Raw genomic sequence first — 17,590 nt, forward strand, 5'->3', positions numbered from 1 at the left:
CACCACCATGCTTCACCGTAGGGATGGTGCAAGGTTTCCTCCAGACGTGACGATTGGCATTCAGGCCAAAGAGTTCAATCTTGGTTTCATCAGACCAGAGAATCTTGTTCTCATGGTCTGAGAGTCTTTAGGTGCCTTTTGGCAAACTCCAAGCGGGCTGTCATGTGCTTTTTACTGAGGGGTGGCTTCCGTCTGGCCACTCTACCATAAAGGCCTGATTGGTGGAGTGCTGCAGAGATGGTTGTCCTTCTGGAAGTTTATTCCATGGTCCTCTGTAGCTCAATTGGTAGAGCATGGCGCTTGTAACGCCAGGGTAGTGGGTTCGATCCCCGTGTATGTTCGATCCCATATGTAAAAATGTATGCACATATGACTGTAAGTCGCTTTGGATAAAAGCATCTGCTAAATGGCATATTATTATTATCTCCACAGAGGAGCTCTGTCAGAGTGACCATCAGGTTCTTGGTCACCTCCCTGACCAAGACCCTTCTCCCCCGATTGCCAAACTGAGCAGTATTCCTACAAAATTCTAATAACAAAAACATGTATGCAGCTGGAGGCGTGAGAATTGGAACTGCAAAAGGTTATCTATCTTGTGCAAATCAGCCATTCTGCACATACATGTCTGTGTGCTAGTCAGTGGCTTCATCCGATATCACTGCATATTGGCCTCCACTCAGCCAGAATGGCCTACGTTGGACCTTGGCTTTACACAAGCTAACAGAGCACAGGAAATCAGTAGAGTAGAGACAATGACATGGAGATTAGTGATCTGTTAACCCCCTCGTAGTGAGAGTAACCCCCCTGATCACACAAACACGCATTACTGTGGCCCTGTCTGTGTGAGGAATGTGCTGTGCTCTTTCCTTAGTTCAGTTCCATCCCTGTTACAAGCAGTAAATCAGTTGGGACTCCGACAGCTCCTGTTCTGCCATCTCCCTCAGGTAGTGGGTGCAGCCAGCGGGATTTACGCCCATGATTCAGACTCACACGGCAGGAAGAGTGACATCATCCGAGGGCAAACACTCGCTCTGCCATTAGATAGGGAGAGGGGAGAGAGAAAAAAAGGGAAAAAAACTCCACCTGCTCGTCTTAACCCTCTTATACACTGACCTCACCTGGGTTACTTACAGAGGACACTTTCTCAACCAACAAACCTGACGGGGTCCTGGAAGGAATATACGTGTACTGTTGAACTGAACTTTGAGAAGATAGAGGGAAGCACAAGATGAACTAGGCAAGGTCTACAGGACGTGAGAAGTACCCTCTACTGATAAGGATTCTAAGACTCAGGTAAGAGACAAGAGGGGCCTGGGCTGTTAAATCTGGGATTTAGAGAATTTTCTGGGGAAGTGGCACCAGTTCTCTCTCTCAGGGTTGTTCACTGTGCTTCTCCCTCTGCAGTTGAACAAGCCCCATCATGTCAGGAGAAACAGTGTCACAGTCTGCAGGTATCAGCCGTAGCCTGGCTTCCTGATAGAGACAGACGTGTGGGTGTGGGATACAGATGCCCTGTGTACACAGCAGTACAGGTAAGAGCTAACAGATCTATCATACTACATTCTATGTTGTTACAATCAACCTATCAAAAGTATTAGATATGCCAACTCTTAAATCATAACCAACACCTGCTCTTGAGAATATACTTTAGGCATTTCCATTTTGACAGATAGCCAACTCATTTGACAGTCTCCCTCAAACGTGTTCGGCTAAAGGCGGTTTGACGAGGAAGATTATTTAGAGAACTGTAAATTGTCTTGACAAAGCAGTTTTTACGTGATCCTCACTGCTGCAATTCTAACACTCCCTCGTCCAACTGACATGTTTGGAAAGGAATGCTGTTGTGTCCACACTCTCCCAATCTCCCGCTGCTACTAAAGCGCTGATAAATCTTTATGGGCCAACAAAACATGTTTGCCGTAGTGCCTTACAAATTTACAGAGTGAGTGTTTCAAGTCACGAACGCAGATCTAATATGGGTAAAGCTGTTAGGAGCCCTTAAAATCCCAGAGACCACTGAGATTGTCCATTTGACAAGCCAGAGATGATGAACTGCACTCTGTGTTAGTCAATAAAATTATTACAACTCACGAAACACTAAGTTACTGGAACCATACTTAACTAGATTAGAATAAGGTGCATTTTATTTTGTGCTTTGGGCCTAGAGCTTACATTAACTATAATGGACTTAAACAATCTTTTCAGAGCCACACTTTCCTCAGTGTGTACAGTTGTCTTATGTAATATGTTTTATGCCCTTGCTTTCTAAATAGGTGGTTGCTGTTCAAGGTTCAAGGTTTACAGCTAACTGAGATTGATACTGTACAGATTAATCTCTAAATGACTATTGTACAAAGTGCTCTGTCTGAGATCTACAAAACCGACAACAGTTTGACGCCATTTACAGTATGTGAAAGTCATATTCTAGTTAAATTCTTCATATATTACTATCATAACAAATCATGTCAGGTATTGCGACACCTCTCTTAAATAAGAGTTGTGGAATGTGATCTCTTCTGGATCCAGTATGACAGGAAAGGCTGACTAACTGTCTGTGACCAGTAAACCAGATCAACAGATCTAAAGATAAGGAGAAATAAAACAAGATACATTTGCGTACTGTGTCTGAATTAATCTGGGTTTTGTCTCTCAACACGTAGCAAATTCCACCCCATTCATAAAAGTAAGAGCGAAGCCTGTAGATGCCTGACAAATGGACAGGAAAGGGGGCCAGAGAGTATGGTGACATACAGTGGGGAAAAAAGGATTTAGTCAGCCACCAATTGTGCAAGTTCTCCCACTTAAAAAGATGAGAGAGGCCTGTAATTTTCATCATAGGTACACGTCAACTATGACAGACAAAATGAGAAAAAGAAATCCAGAAAATCACATTGTAGGATTTTTTATGAATTTATTTGCAAATTATGGTGGAAAATAAGTATTTGGTCAATAACAAAGTTTCTCAATACTTTGTTATATACCCTTTGTTGGCAATGACACAGGTCAAACGTTTTCACACACTGTTGCTGGTATTTTGGCCCATTCCTCCATGCAGATCTCCTCTAGAGCAGTGATGTTTTGGGGCTGTCGCTGGGCAACACGGACTTTCAACTCCCTCCAAAGATTTTCTATGGGGTTGAGATCTGGAGACTGGCTAGGCCACTCCAGGACCTTGAAATGCTTCTTACGAAGCCACTCCTTCATTGCCCGGGCGGTGTGTTTGGGATCATTGTCATGCTGAAAGACCTAGCCACGTTTCATCTTCATTGCCCTTGCTGATGGAAGGAGGTTTTCACTCAAAATCTCACGATACATGGCCCCATTCATTCTTTCCTTTACACGGATCAGTCGTCCTGGTCCCTTTGCAGAAAAACAGCCCCAAAGCATGATGTTTCCACCCCCATGCTTCACAGTAGGTATGGTGTTCTTTGGATGCAACTCAGCATTCTTTGTCCTCCAAACACGACGAGTTGAGTTTTTACCAAAAAAGTTCTATTTTGGTTTCATCTGACCATATGACATTCTCCCAATCCTCTTCTGGATCATCCAAATGCACTCTAGCAAACTTCAGACGGGCCTGGACATGTACTGGCTTAAGCAGGGGGACACGTCTGGCACTGCAGGATTTGAGTCCCTGGCGGCGTAGTGTGTTACTGATGGTAGGCTTTGTTACTTTGGTCCCAGCTCTCTGCAGGTCATTCACTAGGTCCCCCCGTGTGGTTCTGGGATTTTTGCTCACCATTCTTGTGATCATTTTGACCCCACGGGGTGAGATCTTGCGTGGAGCCCCAGATCGAGGGAGATTATCAGTGGTCTTGTATGTCTTCCATTTCCTAATAATTGCTCCCACAGTTGATTTCTTCAAACCAAGCTGCTTACCTATTGCAGATTCAGCCTTACCAGCCTGGTGCAGGTCTACAATTTTGTTTCTGGTGTCCTTTGACAGCTCTTTGGTCTTGGCCATAGTGGAGTTTGGAGTGTGACTGTTTGAGGTTGTGGACAGGTGTCTTTTATACTGATAACAAGTTCAAACAGGTGACATTAATACAGGTAACGAGTGGAGGACAGAGGAGCCTCTTAAAGAAGAAGTTACAGGTCTGTGAGAGCCAGAAATCTTGCTTGTTTGTAGGTGACCAAATACTTATTTTCCACCATAATTTGCAAATAAATTAATTAAAAATCCTACAATGTGATTTTCTGGATTTATTTTTCTCATTTTGTCTGTCATAGTTGACGTGTACCTATGATGAAAATTACAGGCCTCTCTTATCTTTTTAAGTGGGAGAACTTGCACAATTGGTGGCTGACTAAATACTTTTTTCCCCCACTGTATCTCATACAGATATAGAGAGCAATAGTAATGGCGTCTTTTTGTAGGCACAAATGGAGACTAAAAAGTCCACCATGGCTCATTGGTCAAAGCGTATGTGGAAATGTCTTTTTTTTTTTTAGGGGTTTTGGATAAATGCCGAAAATAAGGTCTGTGGTAAACACAGGCTTAGGAGATTTTATACGTTTTGTTCTATGATACAATCTTCCTCAGCCAATATTCCTTTTTGTGAAATTTGAAGCATTTATGTAATCAAAACAACCATATTAATGGTTCATAATCCGTGTTAACTGAATGATATTATCTTATAGAACAAAACGTATAAGATCTCCTAAGCCTGTGTTAACCTCAGACCTTATTTTGGGCGTTTATCCAAAAACTCTACAAAAAAAACATTAATTTCCACATATGCTTTGACCATCGAGCCATGGCTAACTCATTTCTGTTTTTTAGGACTACAAGCTGGCGAGTTCTATACAGGATGTTGGGTCTGCTCTAGAATGTGCATATTTGGTGCACAGTTACTAGAATAAGTCAAAATCAGGCTAAGCCATTCCTTTGGTGCATTCAGCAGACCACACCTGCATTTATGGGAATAAACTGGATTTGAAAAGTAAACATTTCAAATCAAACACTTCAAAGCCCGTGTTGGACTATTTCCCAGGAACCAAATGTTGAAGAATTCTATTAATACAAAACCAAGCAGAGCAGGTGCATCTCTCTAAATAATAGCTGCTGCCTTTTCACATCAAATTTGACATCATCCAAAGGTTACATCTGGTGTTGGAAAGCAGAGGGAAACAAATATTGCACATCCCGTATGCTGCAGCATGATGAAAGTAAACCTGGACAATCAGATCAGAGATGTATGATGTGTTCCTGATGGGAAACCACTTGATCTGACATGAACCTAATCACAAAGTGGAATGATTAAAACAATTATTCTGTTGTTTCTTATCTTTTCCAAAACAGATATTTTTTTCTAAACTGGTAGACTGTCTTTAGGCTTCATCTCAGAAGTAAGCCAAAGGACATCTCAACAGGACCTGGTAAGATGTCACTGAAGATGTCTCTGTGCCGTAAGCCAGCCTCGGCCCGCTGGTCCAGGACCCAGAAGCGCAGGGAGGTGCTTTCTGTCAACATGATCAGCCTTCCATTGGCCGACTTCCACCACGTTTCCCACATCGGGAACAACGCCAGCAGCGACAGCTTCGGGGACCTGTCCTTTCTGAAGGGGTGGCACAGCCTGATGCTGCACAGCTCTCAAAGTGAACATAACCTCTTCCTGGCCTGCTACCCTCCACCCAAACCCCCACGACTTAACCTGGATGAGGCTGAGGCCCCAAAGATCCCAGAGTGGACCAGGGCCCATTTGAGCCACAGTGCCTCCAAGAGGAGGAAGAAGTATGGCTCCTTGCCCATGCTGGACAGTGAGGAGGGCCAGGGGGAGGGGGATGGGAAGGGGGCGATGGAGGCCAGTGTTAGCCCCAGCCACGGGGTCATGGTCAGCAGCCACAGTCCTGGCCGGGACAGTCTGAGCTCTGGCAGGATTGGAGACTCCACTCAGACCTGCCATGAGCACACACTGCAGCTGGATGAGGTGGAAAACAGCTTCTCCTTCAGCCTGGACCTGGGCCCTTCCATCCTGGATGACGTGCTACAGGTCATGGACAGGCACCACTATTAGAGGAACAGCCAGACAAACATGGGTCCTCAGCAAGAGACTATACTAACATAATTATATGTGACTGGCATTAAAACACACTAAACTGTCCTAGGATATGAACAGCTGACATCAAAGAACTCCTGACTGAAAGAAACAGTGTCAGAACATTTGAAACACTATGGGGATATAATCTCAATCTTTTGGATTAGCTGACTGTGGCTAAACTATATCAGATGCAATGGACTCAAGAAGAGTAATGGATGAGATTTGTGGACAGAACTGTAACTACACAAAGAGATCCTCTTCCATTTCATGTGAGGTAATCTAAACCAGTGGTTCCCAACCTGGGGTACGTACAGTGCATTCAGAAAGTATTCAGACCCCTTGACTTTTTCCACATTTTGTTACGTTACAACTTTATTCTCAAATTGATTACATTTGTTTTTTCCCTCAATCTACACACAATACCCCATAATTGTCACGGTTTCGGCCGAGGCTGCCTCTCTTCCTTGTTCGGGCAGGCTTCGGCGTTCGTTGTCTCCGGAATACTAGCTGCCACCGTTGTATGTTTCATGTTCGTTTGCTTTTGTCTGTTTGTTGTGACACCTGTTCTCATTTAGCGTAATTAGTGTCCTATAAGTTTCTCGTTGTGTTTGTCTAGTGTTGTGTGTGATTGATTTATGTCTGTCGTGTGTTGTGCTTGTCATTCGCATATTAGCTCGGTTGAGCTTCACTCCACTGCGTTGGAGCATTTACGCACATGTTTAGTGCGCCTTTATTTTTGTCGCCTTCGTGCGTAGTTTCGCCTTCGGGCAAGTGTGTTCGTATTTTCCTTGTTGGAAATTGAACTAAAGTCTTTTGGACTATACTTCGGTGTCCTGCGTTTGATTCCACCACTACACCCACCTACAGCACTCTTGACAGAATCACACACCATCAAGAATGGAATCAGCAGGAGCCGCAGCAGCCCAGGCGACGCTGGAGGACAAGGATCGTGAACAAGGTGACCAGATCCGGCAGATGGGGTCCGCTCTGCAGGAGGTGATCACCACTATCCGAGGCTGGGGGACTCCTCCACCGCCATCCTCCCTGCCAGAACCATCGGCCAGTCAGCCCATTCCTGCTCCGGAACCCCGAGGAGTTCGACTCTCGCTCCCGAGGGCCTATGATGGGACCGCGGCCGGGTGTCAGGGATTCCTTCTCCAGGTGGAGCTGTACCTGGCCACCGTGCACCCGGCGCCCTCGGGACATGAGAGCGTGTCCGCCCTGATCTCCTGCCTTTCCGGGAAGGCGTTGGAATGGGCCAACGCGGGAGTGGAGGAGGATCGACGCGGATACCATCACCTACGACGAAGTTCTCCCGCCGCTTCAGGGCGGTGTTTGACCATCCCCGGAGGGGAAAGCGGCGGGGGAGCATCTGGTCTTCCTCCGGCAGGGGAGGAGGAGTGCCCAGGAGTTCGCCCTCGAATTCCGTACTCTAGCGGCAGATGCAGGGTGGAATGAGCGGGCTCTCATCGATCACTACAGATGTAGTCTTCGCGAGAACGTCCGTCGGGAGCTGGCCTGTAGGGACACCAGCCTCTCGTTCGACCAGTTGGTCGACATGTCCATCAGGCTGGATAACCTGCTAGCTACCCGCGGACGTTCCGAGGGGGGTCCGTCCATTTCACCCTCCAGCGCCTCCGAGCCGTGCCCCATGGAGCTCGGGGGCGCTGGCGCTAGAGAGAGGAGGGGTCGGCTTACGAGGGGGTCCATCTCCTGCACCAACTGTGGTCGGGGAGGACACACCGCGGCTAGGTGCTGGGGATGGCCTCCTAGGGGAGAGGACGACAGGTCCCGCACTGGGGATTACTTCCAGGTGAGTAGGCGCCCCACTCACCCAGAGCTCTCTGTTTCACATTTCTGTATACCTGTGCGTTTTCCACAGGTAGCACCTCATTCCCAGCATAAGGCGCTGGTAGATTCAGGCGCGGCTGGGAATTTTGTTGATAAGAAGTTTTGTTTAGCCTTAGGGATTCCCCTTCTTCCTGTTGATGTCCCTTTCCCCATTCATGCCCTAGATAGCCGTCCGTTGGGTGCGGGCTTAATCAGGGAGGTCACTGCGCCACTTAGGATGTGTGCGCAGGGGGGTCATCAGGAGATGATTCAGCTATTTCTGATTGACTCGCCTGCGTATCCGGTGGTGCTGGGCATGCCCTGGTTGAGTACCCATAACCCATCTATTTCGTGGCAGGAGAGGGCTCTGATGGAGTGGTCTGCCCAGTGTGTGGGTCGATGTTTGGGCGTTTCCGTAGGGGCTACCTCGGTGGAGAGTCCAAACCAGGTGCCCGCACTGCACGTTCCCCCTGAGTATGGGGATTTGGCTATTGCATTTAGTAAGTCGAGGGCGACGCGGTTGCCGCCCCATAGGCAGGGGAGATTGTGCGATAGACCTCCAGGCAGGAGCTGCGCTCCCACGGAGCCATGTGTATCCTCTGTCTCAGGAGGAGAAGAAAGCTATGGAGACTTACATAGACGAATCTCTGAGACAAGGATACATACGGCCTTCCACTTCCCCTGCGTCCTCGAGTTTCTTTTTTGTGAAGAAAAAGGATGGTGGTTTACGCCCGTGCATCGATTACCGTGGTCTCAATCAGATCACGGTGAAGTACAGTTATCCACTCCCACTGATTGCGACCATGACTGAGTCTTGCATGGGGGCGCGTTTCTTCACTAAATTAGATCTCAGGAGCGCGTACAACTTGGTGCGCATCAGGGAGGGCGATGAATGGAAGACAGCCTTTAGTACCACCTCGGGCCATTACGAGCATCTTGTCATGCCATACGGGTTGATGAACGCTCCGTCAGTTTTCCAATCATTCGTGGATGAGATCTTCAGGGACATGCAGGGGGTGGTTGTGTACATAGATGACATTCTCGTGTACTCGCCTACCCGTGTCGAGCATGTGGCCCTGGTGCGCAGAGTGTTGCGGAGGCTGGTGGAGCACGACCTGTATGTTAAGGCAGAGAAGTGTCTGTTTTTCCAGGAGTCGGTCTCCTTTTTGGGGTATCAGTTGTCTGCGTCAGGGGTGAAGATGGAGGTAGACCGGGTGTCAGCCGTGTGTAATTGGCAAACACCAACCACTGTGAAGGAGGTGCAGCAGTTTTTGGGGTTTGCGAATTACTACCGGAGGTTTATCCGGGGTTTTGGACAGGTGGCAGCTCCCATCACGTCTCTTTGAAGGGGGGTCGGTGCGTCTGCAGTGGTCTGCCGAGGCGGACAGGGCGTTTGGGAGGCTGAAGGACCTGTTTACCTCGGCCCCGGTGCTGGCGCATCCGGATCCCTCTTTGCCATTTCAGGTAGAGGTGGACGCGTCTGAGGCCGGATTAGGAGCCGTGCTTTCACAACGGTCAGGCGCGCCACCTAAACTCCGCCCCTGTGCTTTTATTCTAAGAAGCCAGTCCGGGCGGAGCGAAACTATGACGTAGGGGACAGGGAGCTGTTAGCCGTGGTACAGGCCCTAAAGGTGTGGGAGGCACTGGCTTGAGGGGGCTCAACACCCTTTCCTCATTTTGACGGACCACCGTAACCTGGAGTACATCCGGGCAGCGAGGAGGCTGAACCCTCGTCAGGCAAGATGGAATATGTTTTTTGACCCGGTTTACATTTAAGATCACGTACATCCCTGGGTCACAGAACGGTAAGGCAGATGCACTGTCTCGGCGGTATGACACGGAGGAGAGGTCCGTGGAGCCCACTCCCATACTGCCGGAGTCGTGTCTGGTGGCACCGGTAGTGTGGGAGGTCGATGCTGAGCTCGAGCGGGCGTTACGCACCGACCCTAGTCCACCGCAATGCCCGGAGGGTCGGAAGTACGTTCCGCTCGAGGTTCGGGATCGATTGATCTATTGGGCTCACACGTCACCCTCCTCTGGACACCCTGGTATCGGCCGGACAGTGCACTGTCTTAGTGCCAAGTACTGGTGGCCCACGTTGGCAAGGGATGTGAGGGTTTATGTTTCCTCCTGCTCGGTGTGCTCCCAGTGTAAGGCGCCTAGACATCTGCCTAGGGGTAAGTTACTACCCCTGCCCGTTCCACAACGACCATGGTCTCACCTCTCGGTGGATTTCCTTACTGACCTTCCTCCTTCACAGGGGAATACCACTATACTGGTCGTTGTGGACCGGTTTTCTAAGGCCTGTCGTTTGCTCCCCATGCCGGGCTTTCCTACCGCCCTGCAAACTGCCGAAGCACTATTCACCCATGTGTTCCGGCACTACGGGGTACCCGAGGATATTGTGTCTGATCGAGGTCCCCAATTTACCTCCAGGGTCTGGAGAGCCTTTATGGAGCGGTTGGGGGTCTCGGTGAGCCTCACCTTGGGTTACCACCCGGAGAGTAATGGGCAGGTGGAACGCGTGAACCAGGATGTGGGTAGGTTTCTTAGAACATACTGCCAGGACCGGCCGGAGGAGTGGGCAAGGTACGTTCCCTGGGCCGAGATGGCCCAGAATTCCCTACGCCATTCCTCCACTAACCTAACCCCCTTTCCAATGTGTGTTAGGTTACCAGCCGGTTCTGGCACCTTGGCAGCAGAGCCAGATCGAGGCTCCTGCGGTGGATGAGTGGGCGCGGCGCTCGGAGGAGACGTGGAACGCTGCACACGTCCACCTGCAGCGGGCCCTCCGACGTCATAAGGCGAGCGCCGATCTCCACCGCAGTGAGGGACCGGTGTATGCACCTGGTGATCGAGTCTGGCTCTCTACCAGAAACCTGCCCCTCCGCCTGCCCTGTCGGAAACTGGGTCGGCGGTTTGTAGGGCCATTTAAAGTCCTGAGAAGGTTGAACGAGGTGTGTTACAAATTACAACTACCTGTTGAATATAAAAGTATTAACCCCTCGTTCCATGTGTCCCTTCTCAGGCCGGTGGTAGCTGGCCCACTCCAAGAAAAGTGAGATCAGGGAGACTCCTCCGCCCCCATTGGACATCGAGGGGGCACCGGCGTACTCCGTGAGGTCCATCTTGGATTCGAGACGTCGGATGGGGGGTCTCCAATATCTAGTGGAGTGGGAGGGGTGCGGTCCGGAGGAACGGTGCTGGGTGCCGAGGAGAGACATTTTGGACCCGTCTCTCCTGGACGGAATTCCATCGTGGGCACCCGACGCACCCTGCTCCGCGTCCTCCGGGTCGTCCCCGAGGCCGGAGTCGGCGCACGTCTGGAGCCGCGCGTCAAGGGGGGGGTACTGTCACGGTTTCGGCCGAGGCTGCCTCTCTTCCTTGTTCGGGCAGGCTTCGCGTTCGTTGTCTCCGGAATACTAGCTGCCACCGTTGTATGTTTCATGTTCGTTTGCTTTTGTCTGTTTGTTGTGACACCTGTTCTCATTTAGCGTAATTAGTGTCCTATAAGTTTCTCGTTGTGTTTGTCTAGTGTTGTGTGTGATTGATTTATGTCTGTCGTGTGTTGTGCTTGTCATTCGCATATTCGCTCGGTTGAGCTTCACTCCACTGCGTTGGAGCATTTACGCACATGTTTAGTGCGCCTTTATTTTTGTCGCCTTCGTGCGTAGTTTCGCCTTCGGGCAAGTGTGTTCGTATTTTCCTTGTTGGAAATTGAACTAAAGTCTTTTGGACTATACTTCGGTGTCCTGCGTTTGATTCCACCACTACACCCACCTACAGCACTCTTGACAATAATGACAAAGCAAAAACAAGTTTTTAGACATTTCTGCAAATGTAAAAAAAAAAAAACAACAACGGAATATCACATTTACATAAGTATTCAGACCCTTTACTCAGTACTTTGTTGAAGCACCTTTGGCAGCGATTACAGCCTCAAGTCTTCTTAGGTATGACGGTACAAGCTTGGCACACCTGTATTTGGGGAGTTTCTCCCATTCTTCTCTGCAGATCCTCTCAAGCTCTGTCAGGTTGAATGAGGAATGTCGCTGCACAGCAATTTTCAGGTCTCTCCAGAGGTTCAAGTCCGGGCTCTGGCTGGGCCACTCAAAGACATTCAGAGACTTGTCCCGAAGCCACTCCTGTGTTGTCTTGGCTGTGTGCTTAGGATCATTGTCCTGTTGGAAGGTGAACCTTCGCCCCAGTCAGAGGTCCTGAGCACTCTGGAGCAGTTTTTCGATCTCTCTGATCTATACTTTGCTCTGTTCATCTTTCCCTCGATCTTGACTAGTCTCCCTGCCGCTGAAAAACAACCCCACAGCATGATGCTGCCACCACCATGCTTCACTGTAGGGATGGTGCCAGACCTCCTCCAGATGTGACGCTTGGCATTCAGGCCAAAGAGTTCAATCTTGGTTTCATCAGACCAGAGTTTCTCATGGTCTGAGAGTCTTTAGGTGCCTTTGGGCAAACTCCAAGCGGGCTGTCATGTGCCGTTTACTGCGGCCAGCTCTAGGAAGAGTCTTGGTGGTTCCAAACTTCTTCCACTTAAGAATGATGGAGGCCACTGTGTTCTTGGGGACCTTCAATGCTGCAGAAATGTTTTGGTACCCTTCCCCAGATCTGTGCCTCAACCCAATCCTGTCTCGGAGCTCTACGGACAATTCCTTCGACCTCATGGCTTGGTTTTTTCTCTGACATGCACTGTCAACTGTGGGACCTTATATAGACAGGTGTGTGCCTTTCCAAATCATGTCCAATCAATTGAATTTACCACAGGTGGACTCCAATCAAGTTGTAGAATCATCTCAAGGATGATCAATGGAAACAGGATGCAACTGAGCTCAATTTCGAGTCTCATAGCAAACGGTCTGAATACTTATGTAAATCATTATCTAAAAAACTGTTTTCGCTTTGTCATTATGGGGTATTGTGTGTAGATTGATGAGGAACATTTTTTATTTAATCAATTTTAGAATAAGGCTGTAACGTAACAACATTCGGAAAAAGTCAAGGGGTCTGAATACTTTCTGAATGCACTGTATACCCCTTGGGGTACTTGGGCTATCCACAAGGGGTACTTGGGAAGACTCATAAGACCATAGGGCTACTGGTAAAATGCACATGAGGGGGTACTTTGTGGGTTCTCCGGGTCAGAGCAAAATGTAATTTGGGGTACAGTAACCAAAAAAGGTCAGGAAACACTGATCTAAACCATGGACAAGAATAAGAGGCAGTACATGGACTTCTGTTTTAACTTATCCCTTCTCTCATTTCAGTTTATTATTATTCAAAAAATGTACAGTAGATTATCATTTCAGAACGTCATGTTTGAGTTATACGCTAATTTGTTGAACATTTCTTAATCATATCCATCTGTTGTTTTTATTATCTATTGTGATGTTTAAGGGTTAACGTTGGAATTCTTCCCCGTGAGGGGTTAAACCACATACGCTTTAAGGGGCAAAGTTAATGTTCTTCTAGCATTACCTGTTGCAGCATTAGATAAAATGTTACATAGTCTAGTTAATAATTTAGCACCTTTTTTTATCTCAAGCTGTTCAAAGTAAAGTGGGCATTTTCAGTTGGTTGCTTCTTCACCTTTCTTAGTTTAAACCCAGCTCCATCCTACAGAGCTCTCGAGGGGATTGTTAGACTTACGAATGTTATGTTATGTTAAAGAAAGAAAGAAAAAAAAAAAAACGTTTTCCAAAGTCCTGAAGCTGTGACGACTTTGCGTCCTTGCCATTCTGTTGTGTGGGGAGGGCAATCTCTCCTCCGCACGCATCTCAGAGGCCCCACTTGAAGGTGCACGAAGGCACCCCGTCTCTCTTTTCCAACAACACAATGAAAACAAACACTTAGCTCTGCTTCCAATAAAGCCAGTGGTTGGCGGGCTGCAACTCAGGCCACAGGTCCGAGCCTCAAAACCCCAGCGCCGTTTTCTTAGCTGTTAATCGGAGTCCCTCACTCTGGTGAGTGGCGCGAGAGGGAAGGTGGCGAGGGGTAATGTGATACTTCCACATGTGCTGCTGGGGCCGAGAAGGCTGGGGACCAGAGCCATCCATTACCAGCAAGGGTCCTGATGAGGGTTTAAACACTACCTGCTGAACAAACAGGGCCTGAAGCATTGCCCACCACCCCCAGTCCTGGGCCCACTTACCCACCTGCCAGGGGGGCTGGGAGAGAGCCACAGCCAGCACCACAGCGGGGGGCTGTCAGGAAAGGAAAGCGGTGGGGCAAAGCTAAAAGCTTTTACATTCCAGGGATCCTTGAGGCGTTACAGAGAACTTCACTAGACATGAGTGTCCTTCTGCTAACAAACAGTTAAACAGCGTTAGCAGTAGCATGTTAACAATCAAATGGAGGCACTGATGTTTGTGGGTACATCTGTACTTTATATGTTTCGTGCATCTTTCAGTAAAACTAATTGTTATGGCTTTCAGTATATTGTACGTTTTATGAGAATAATAACACATTGTGAAACACTCTTCTAGACCAGTGTGTACAGTAACTTATTTTACTCTTGTCAAATTACAAGATCAGTGGTTGGGGATAGAATTACTCGCATCAACATTTTAGATGGCTTGTATAACACTGCTTACACAGTTTGATGGACTGACAGATATGTTTGATTTTCTAACAGTCATGAGGAGCCGTAGAGGCCATATTAAAGCCCTGTCTGTCACACTTTACACTTACTGTTTGATGAGGAATTACACCCTTACATTACATGAGACGGCTAGAGGTAAAGTAGTCCATGTCAGATACTGACACATGGGCACATACAGACAGACATTCCAAGCAAAAATCAACCATCTACTCATTCACAGGTTTCACTTTGAAAGTTACTGCTATTACAATGAACTGGAGCTTGAGGGAAGTACTGAATGGTTATGATGCAGTGTTGACCACACCTGCATCACAGCAAGGTTACTGAATAGATGAAGGTGTGGCTTGACGAAGTCAACCTTTATTCTCCACTTATCCTGGACCAGCAGAACAAGTAATCCATTCATAATGAACGTTAACTGACAGTTTCCCTTGGCCATATCAGATTGACGTCTTGGCTTTCTAGGTTAACAACTCTCTTGATATAATTTGCTCAGGAGAGGAAAGGAGGACCATACATTATGGTTCCCTATTCTTCTCTTGTCAATGGCTCTTCCTTTCCCACCTTCCACCTAATCCTATGAAAGCCCACCTAGCATGCTTCATCAGCATCCATAACCTCATTGTCAAACCTGGTGCCTAGATCTACAATGAGGGAAAGAAGTATTTGATCCCCTGCTGATTTTGTACATTTGCCCACTGACAAAGAAATGATCAGTCTATAATTTTAATGGTAGGTTTATTTGAACAGTGAGAGACAGAATGAAAACAACAAAAAACTGAAAAACGCATGTCAAAAATGTTAGAAATTGATTTGCATTTTAATGAGGGAAATAAGTATTTGACCCCCTCTCAATCAGAAAGATTTCTGGCTCCCAGGTGTCTTTTATACAGGTAACGAGCTGAGATTAGGAGCACACTCTTAAAGGGAGTGCTCCTAATCTCAGTTTGTTACCTGTATAAAAGACACCTATCCACAGAAGCAATCAATCAATCAGATTCCAAACTCTCCACCAAGGCCAAGACCGAAGAGCTCTCCAAGGATGTCAGGGACAAGATTGTAGACCTACACAAGGCTGGAATGGGCTACAAGACCATCGCCAAGCAGCTTGGTGAGAAGGTGACAACAGTTGGTGCGATTATTCGCAAATGGAAGAAACACAAAAGTACTGTCAATCTCCCTCGGCCCGTGACTCCATGCAAGATCTCACCTCGTGGAGTTGCAATGATCATGAGAACGGTGAGGAATCAGCCCAGAACTACACGGGAGGATCTTGTCAATGATCTCAAAGCAGCTGGGATCATAGTCACCAAGAAAACAATTGGTAACACACTACGCCGTGAAGGACTGAAATCCTGCAGCGCCCGCAAGGTCCCCCTGCTCAAGAAAGCACATACAGGCCCGTCTGAAGTTTGCCAATGAACATCTGAATGATTCAGAGGAGAACTGGGTGAAAGTGTTGTGGTCAGATGAGACCAAAATCGAGCTCTTTGGCATCAACTCAATTCGCCGTGTTTGGAGGAAGAGGAATTATGCCTATGACCCCAAGAACACCATCCCCACCGTCAAACATGGAGGTGGAAACATTATGCTTTGGGGGTGTTTTTCTGCTAAGGGGACAGGACAACTTCACCGCATCAAAGGGACGATTGACGGGGCCATGTACCGTCAAATCTTGGGTGAGAACCTCCTTCCCTCAGCCAGGGCATTGAAAGTGGGTCGTGGATGGGTATTCCAGCATGACAATGACCCAAAACACATGGCCAAGGCAACAAAGGAGTGGCTCAAGAAGAAGCACATTAAGGTCCTGGAGTGGCCTAGCCAGTCTCCAGACCTTAATCCCATAGAAAATCTGTGGAGGGAGCTGAAGGTTCGAGTTGCCAAACGTCAACCTCGAAACCTTAATGACTTGGAGAAGTTCTGCAAAGAGGAGTGGGACAAACTACAAGAAACGTCTGACCTCTGTGATTGCCAACAAGGGTTTTGCCACCAAGTACTAAGTCATGTTTTGCAGAGGGGTCAAATACTTATTTCCCTCATTAAAATGCAAATCAATTTATACAATTTTTGACATGCGTTTTTCTGGATTTTGTTGTTGTTATTCTGTCTCTCACTGTTCAAATAAACCTCCCATTAAAAGTATAGACTGATAATGTCTTTGTCAGTGGGCAAACGTACAAAATTAGCAGGGGATCAAATACTTTTTTCCCTCACTGTACATGACCTCTTACCCAGACTCTCCTCAATGGCATAACACGCCTCTGGGACAGTGGATCTAATGTCTCCTTCCTCCATCATACCATAGCACCCAGACACAAACAGAACACGCACACACACACGCCACATACACACATACACCACAGACATGCACGCCACATACACACCAGACACACACACCACAGACACGCACGCCACCTACACACCAGAAACACACACCAGACACACACACCACAGACACACACACACCACAGACACGCACGCCACAGACACGCACACCACAGACACGCACGCCACAGACACGCACGCCACAGACACGCACGCCACACAGACTGTCCTTGGACCGTACGACACCCCATCGTCTGCACTGGGCTCCTCCACACGAGAAGTCACATAAAGTTATTCTCAACAAGCGCCCAAACTCACAAGGCTGATGTGAGAAGAAAGAGTCTGTAATTGGAAGACAAATTATCTTGGCGCAGTGCAAACTGGCCAAACATTTTAAACTGTGAGGTACCCCATCATATCTGGTACCACTTTTCCCTCAAATTTCAAACTCATACAGAATACCACGAAAGCCTGCCATCTTACAAAAGACAGAGGCTTTTATCCCCCCAAAAATGTAATCTGCTATGTTTTTTGGTGGAAATATTGTTTTGACAACTGAGACATTCCGTTTCTGAAACTGATATTGTTTATTGAACTCTGCATAGTGTCAGGACACATTACAGAGCCAACGATTCACACATTTCTCCCCCATTTAAAAGACACATTTAGGGCCAAGGTAGCTCACAATAGCACTGCTTCACATGATATCCATGATACACTTGGGCATCGTAAAACCTTGGGAAGAAGACCAAAACCATCAAAGATCTCAAAAGTTTAG

The 17,590-nt window shown here is 47.7% G+C and overlaps 1 protein-coding gene and 1 pseudogene across 1 annotated transcript; one reads left to right on the forward strand and one right to left on the reverse strand.

Moving 5' to 3' along the window:
- Positions 1 to 17,590, reverse strand: part of LOC121539745 — an 85,312-nt pseudogene that overhangs the window by 15,922 nt on the left and 51,800 nt on the right.
- LOC121539237 (cdc42 effector protein 2-like) lies at positions 783 to 6,371 on the forward strand. Its single transcript, XM_041847582.2, has 3 exons — positions 783 to 1,293; positions 1,405 to 1,532; positions 5,303 to 6,371. Exon 3 carries the CDS (start codon positions 5,385 to 5,387, stop codon positions 6,015 to 6,017), a length of 633 nt encoding a protein of 210 aa, XP_041703516.1. The 5' UTR covers positions 783 to 1,293; positions 1,405 to 1,532; positions 5,303 to 5,384; the 3' UTR covers positions 6,018 to 6,371.

Source organism: Coregonus clupeaformis, chromosome 25 (genome assembly GCF_020615455.1).
Source record: "Coregonus clupeaformis isolate EN_2021a chromosome 25, ASM2061545v1, whole genome shotgun sequence".
Lineage (NCBI taxonomy): Eukaryota > Metazoa > Chordata > Actinopteri > Salmoniformes > Salmonidae > Coregonus > Coregonus clupeaformis.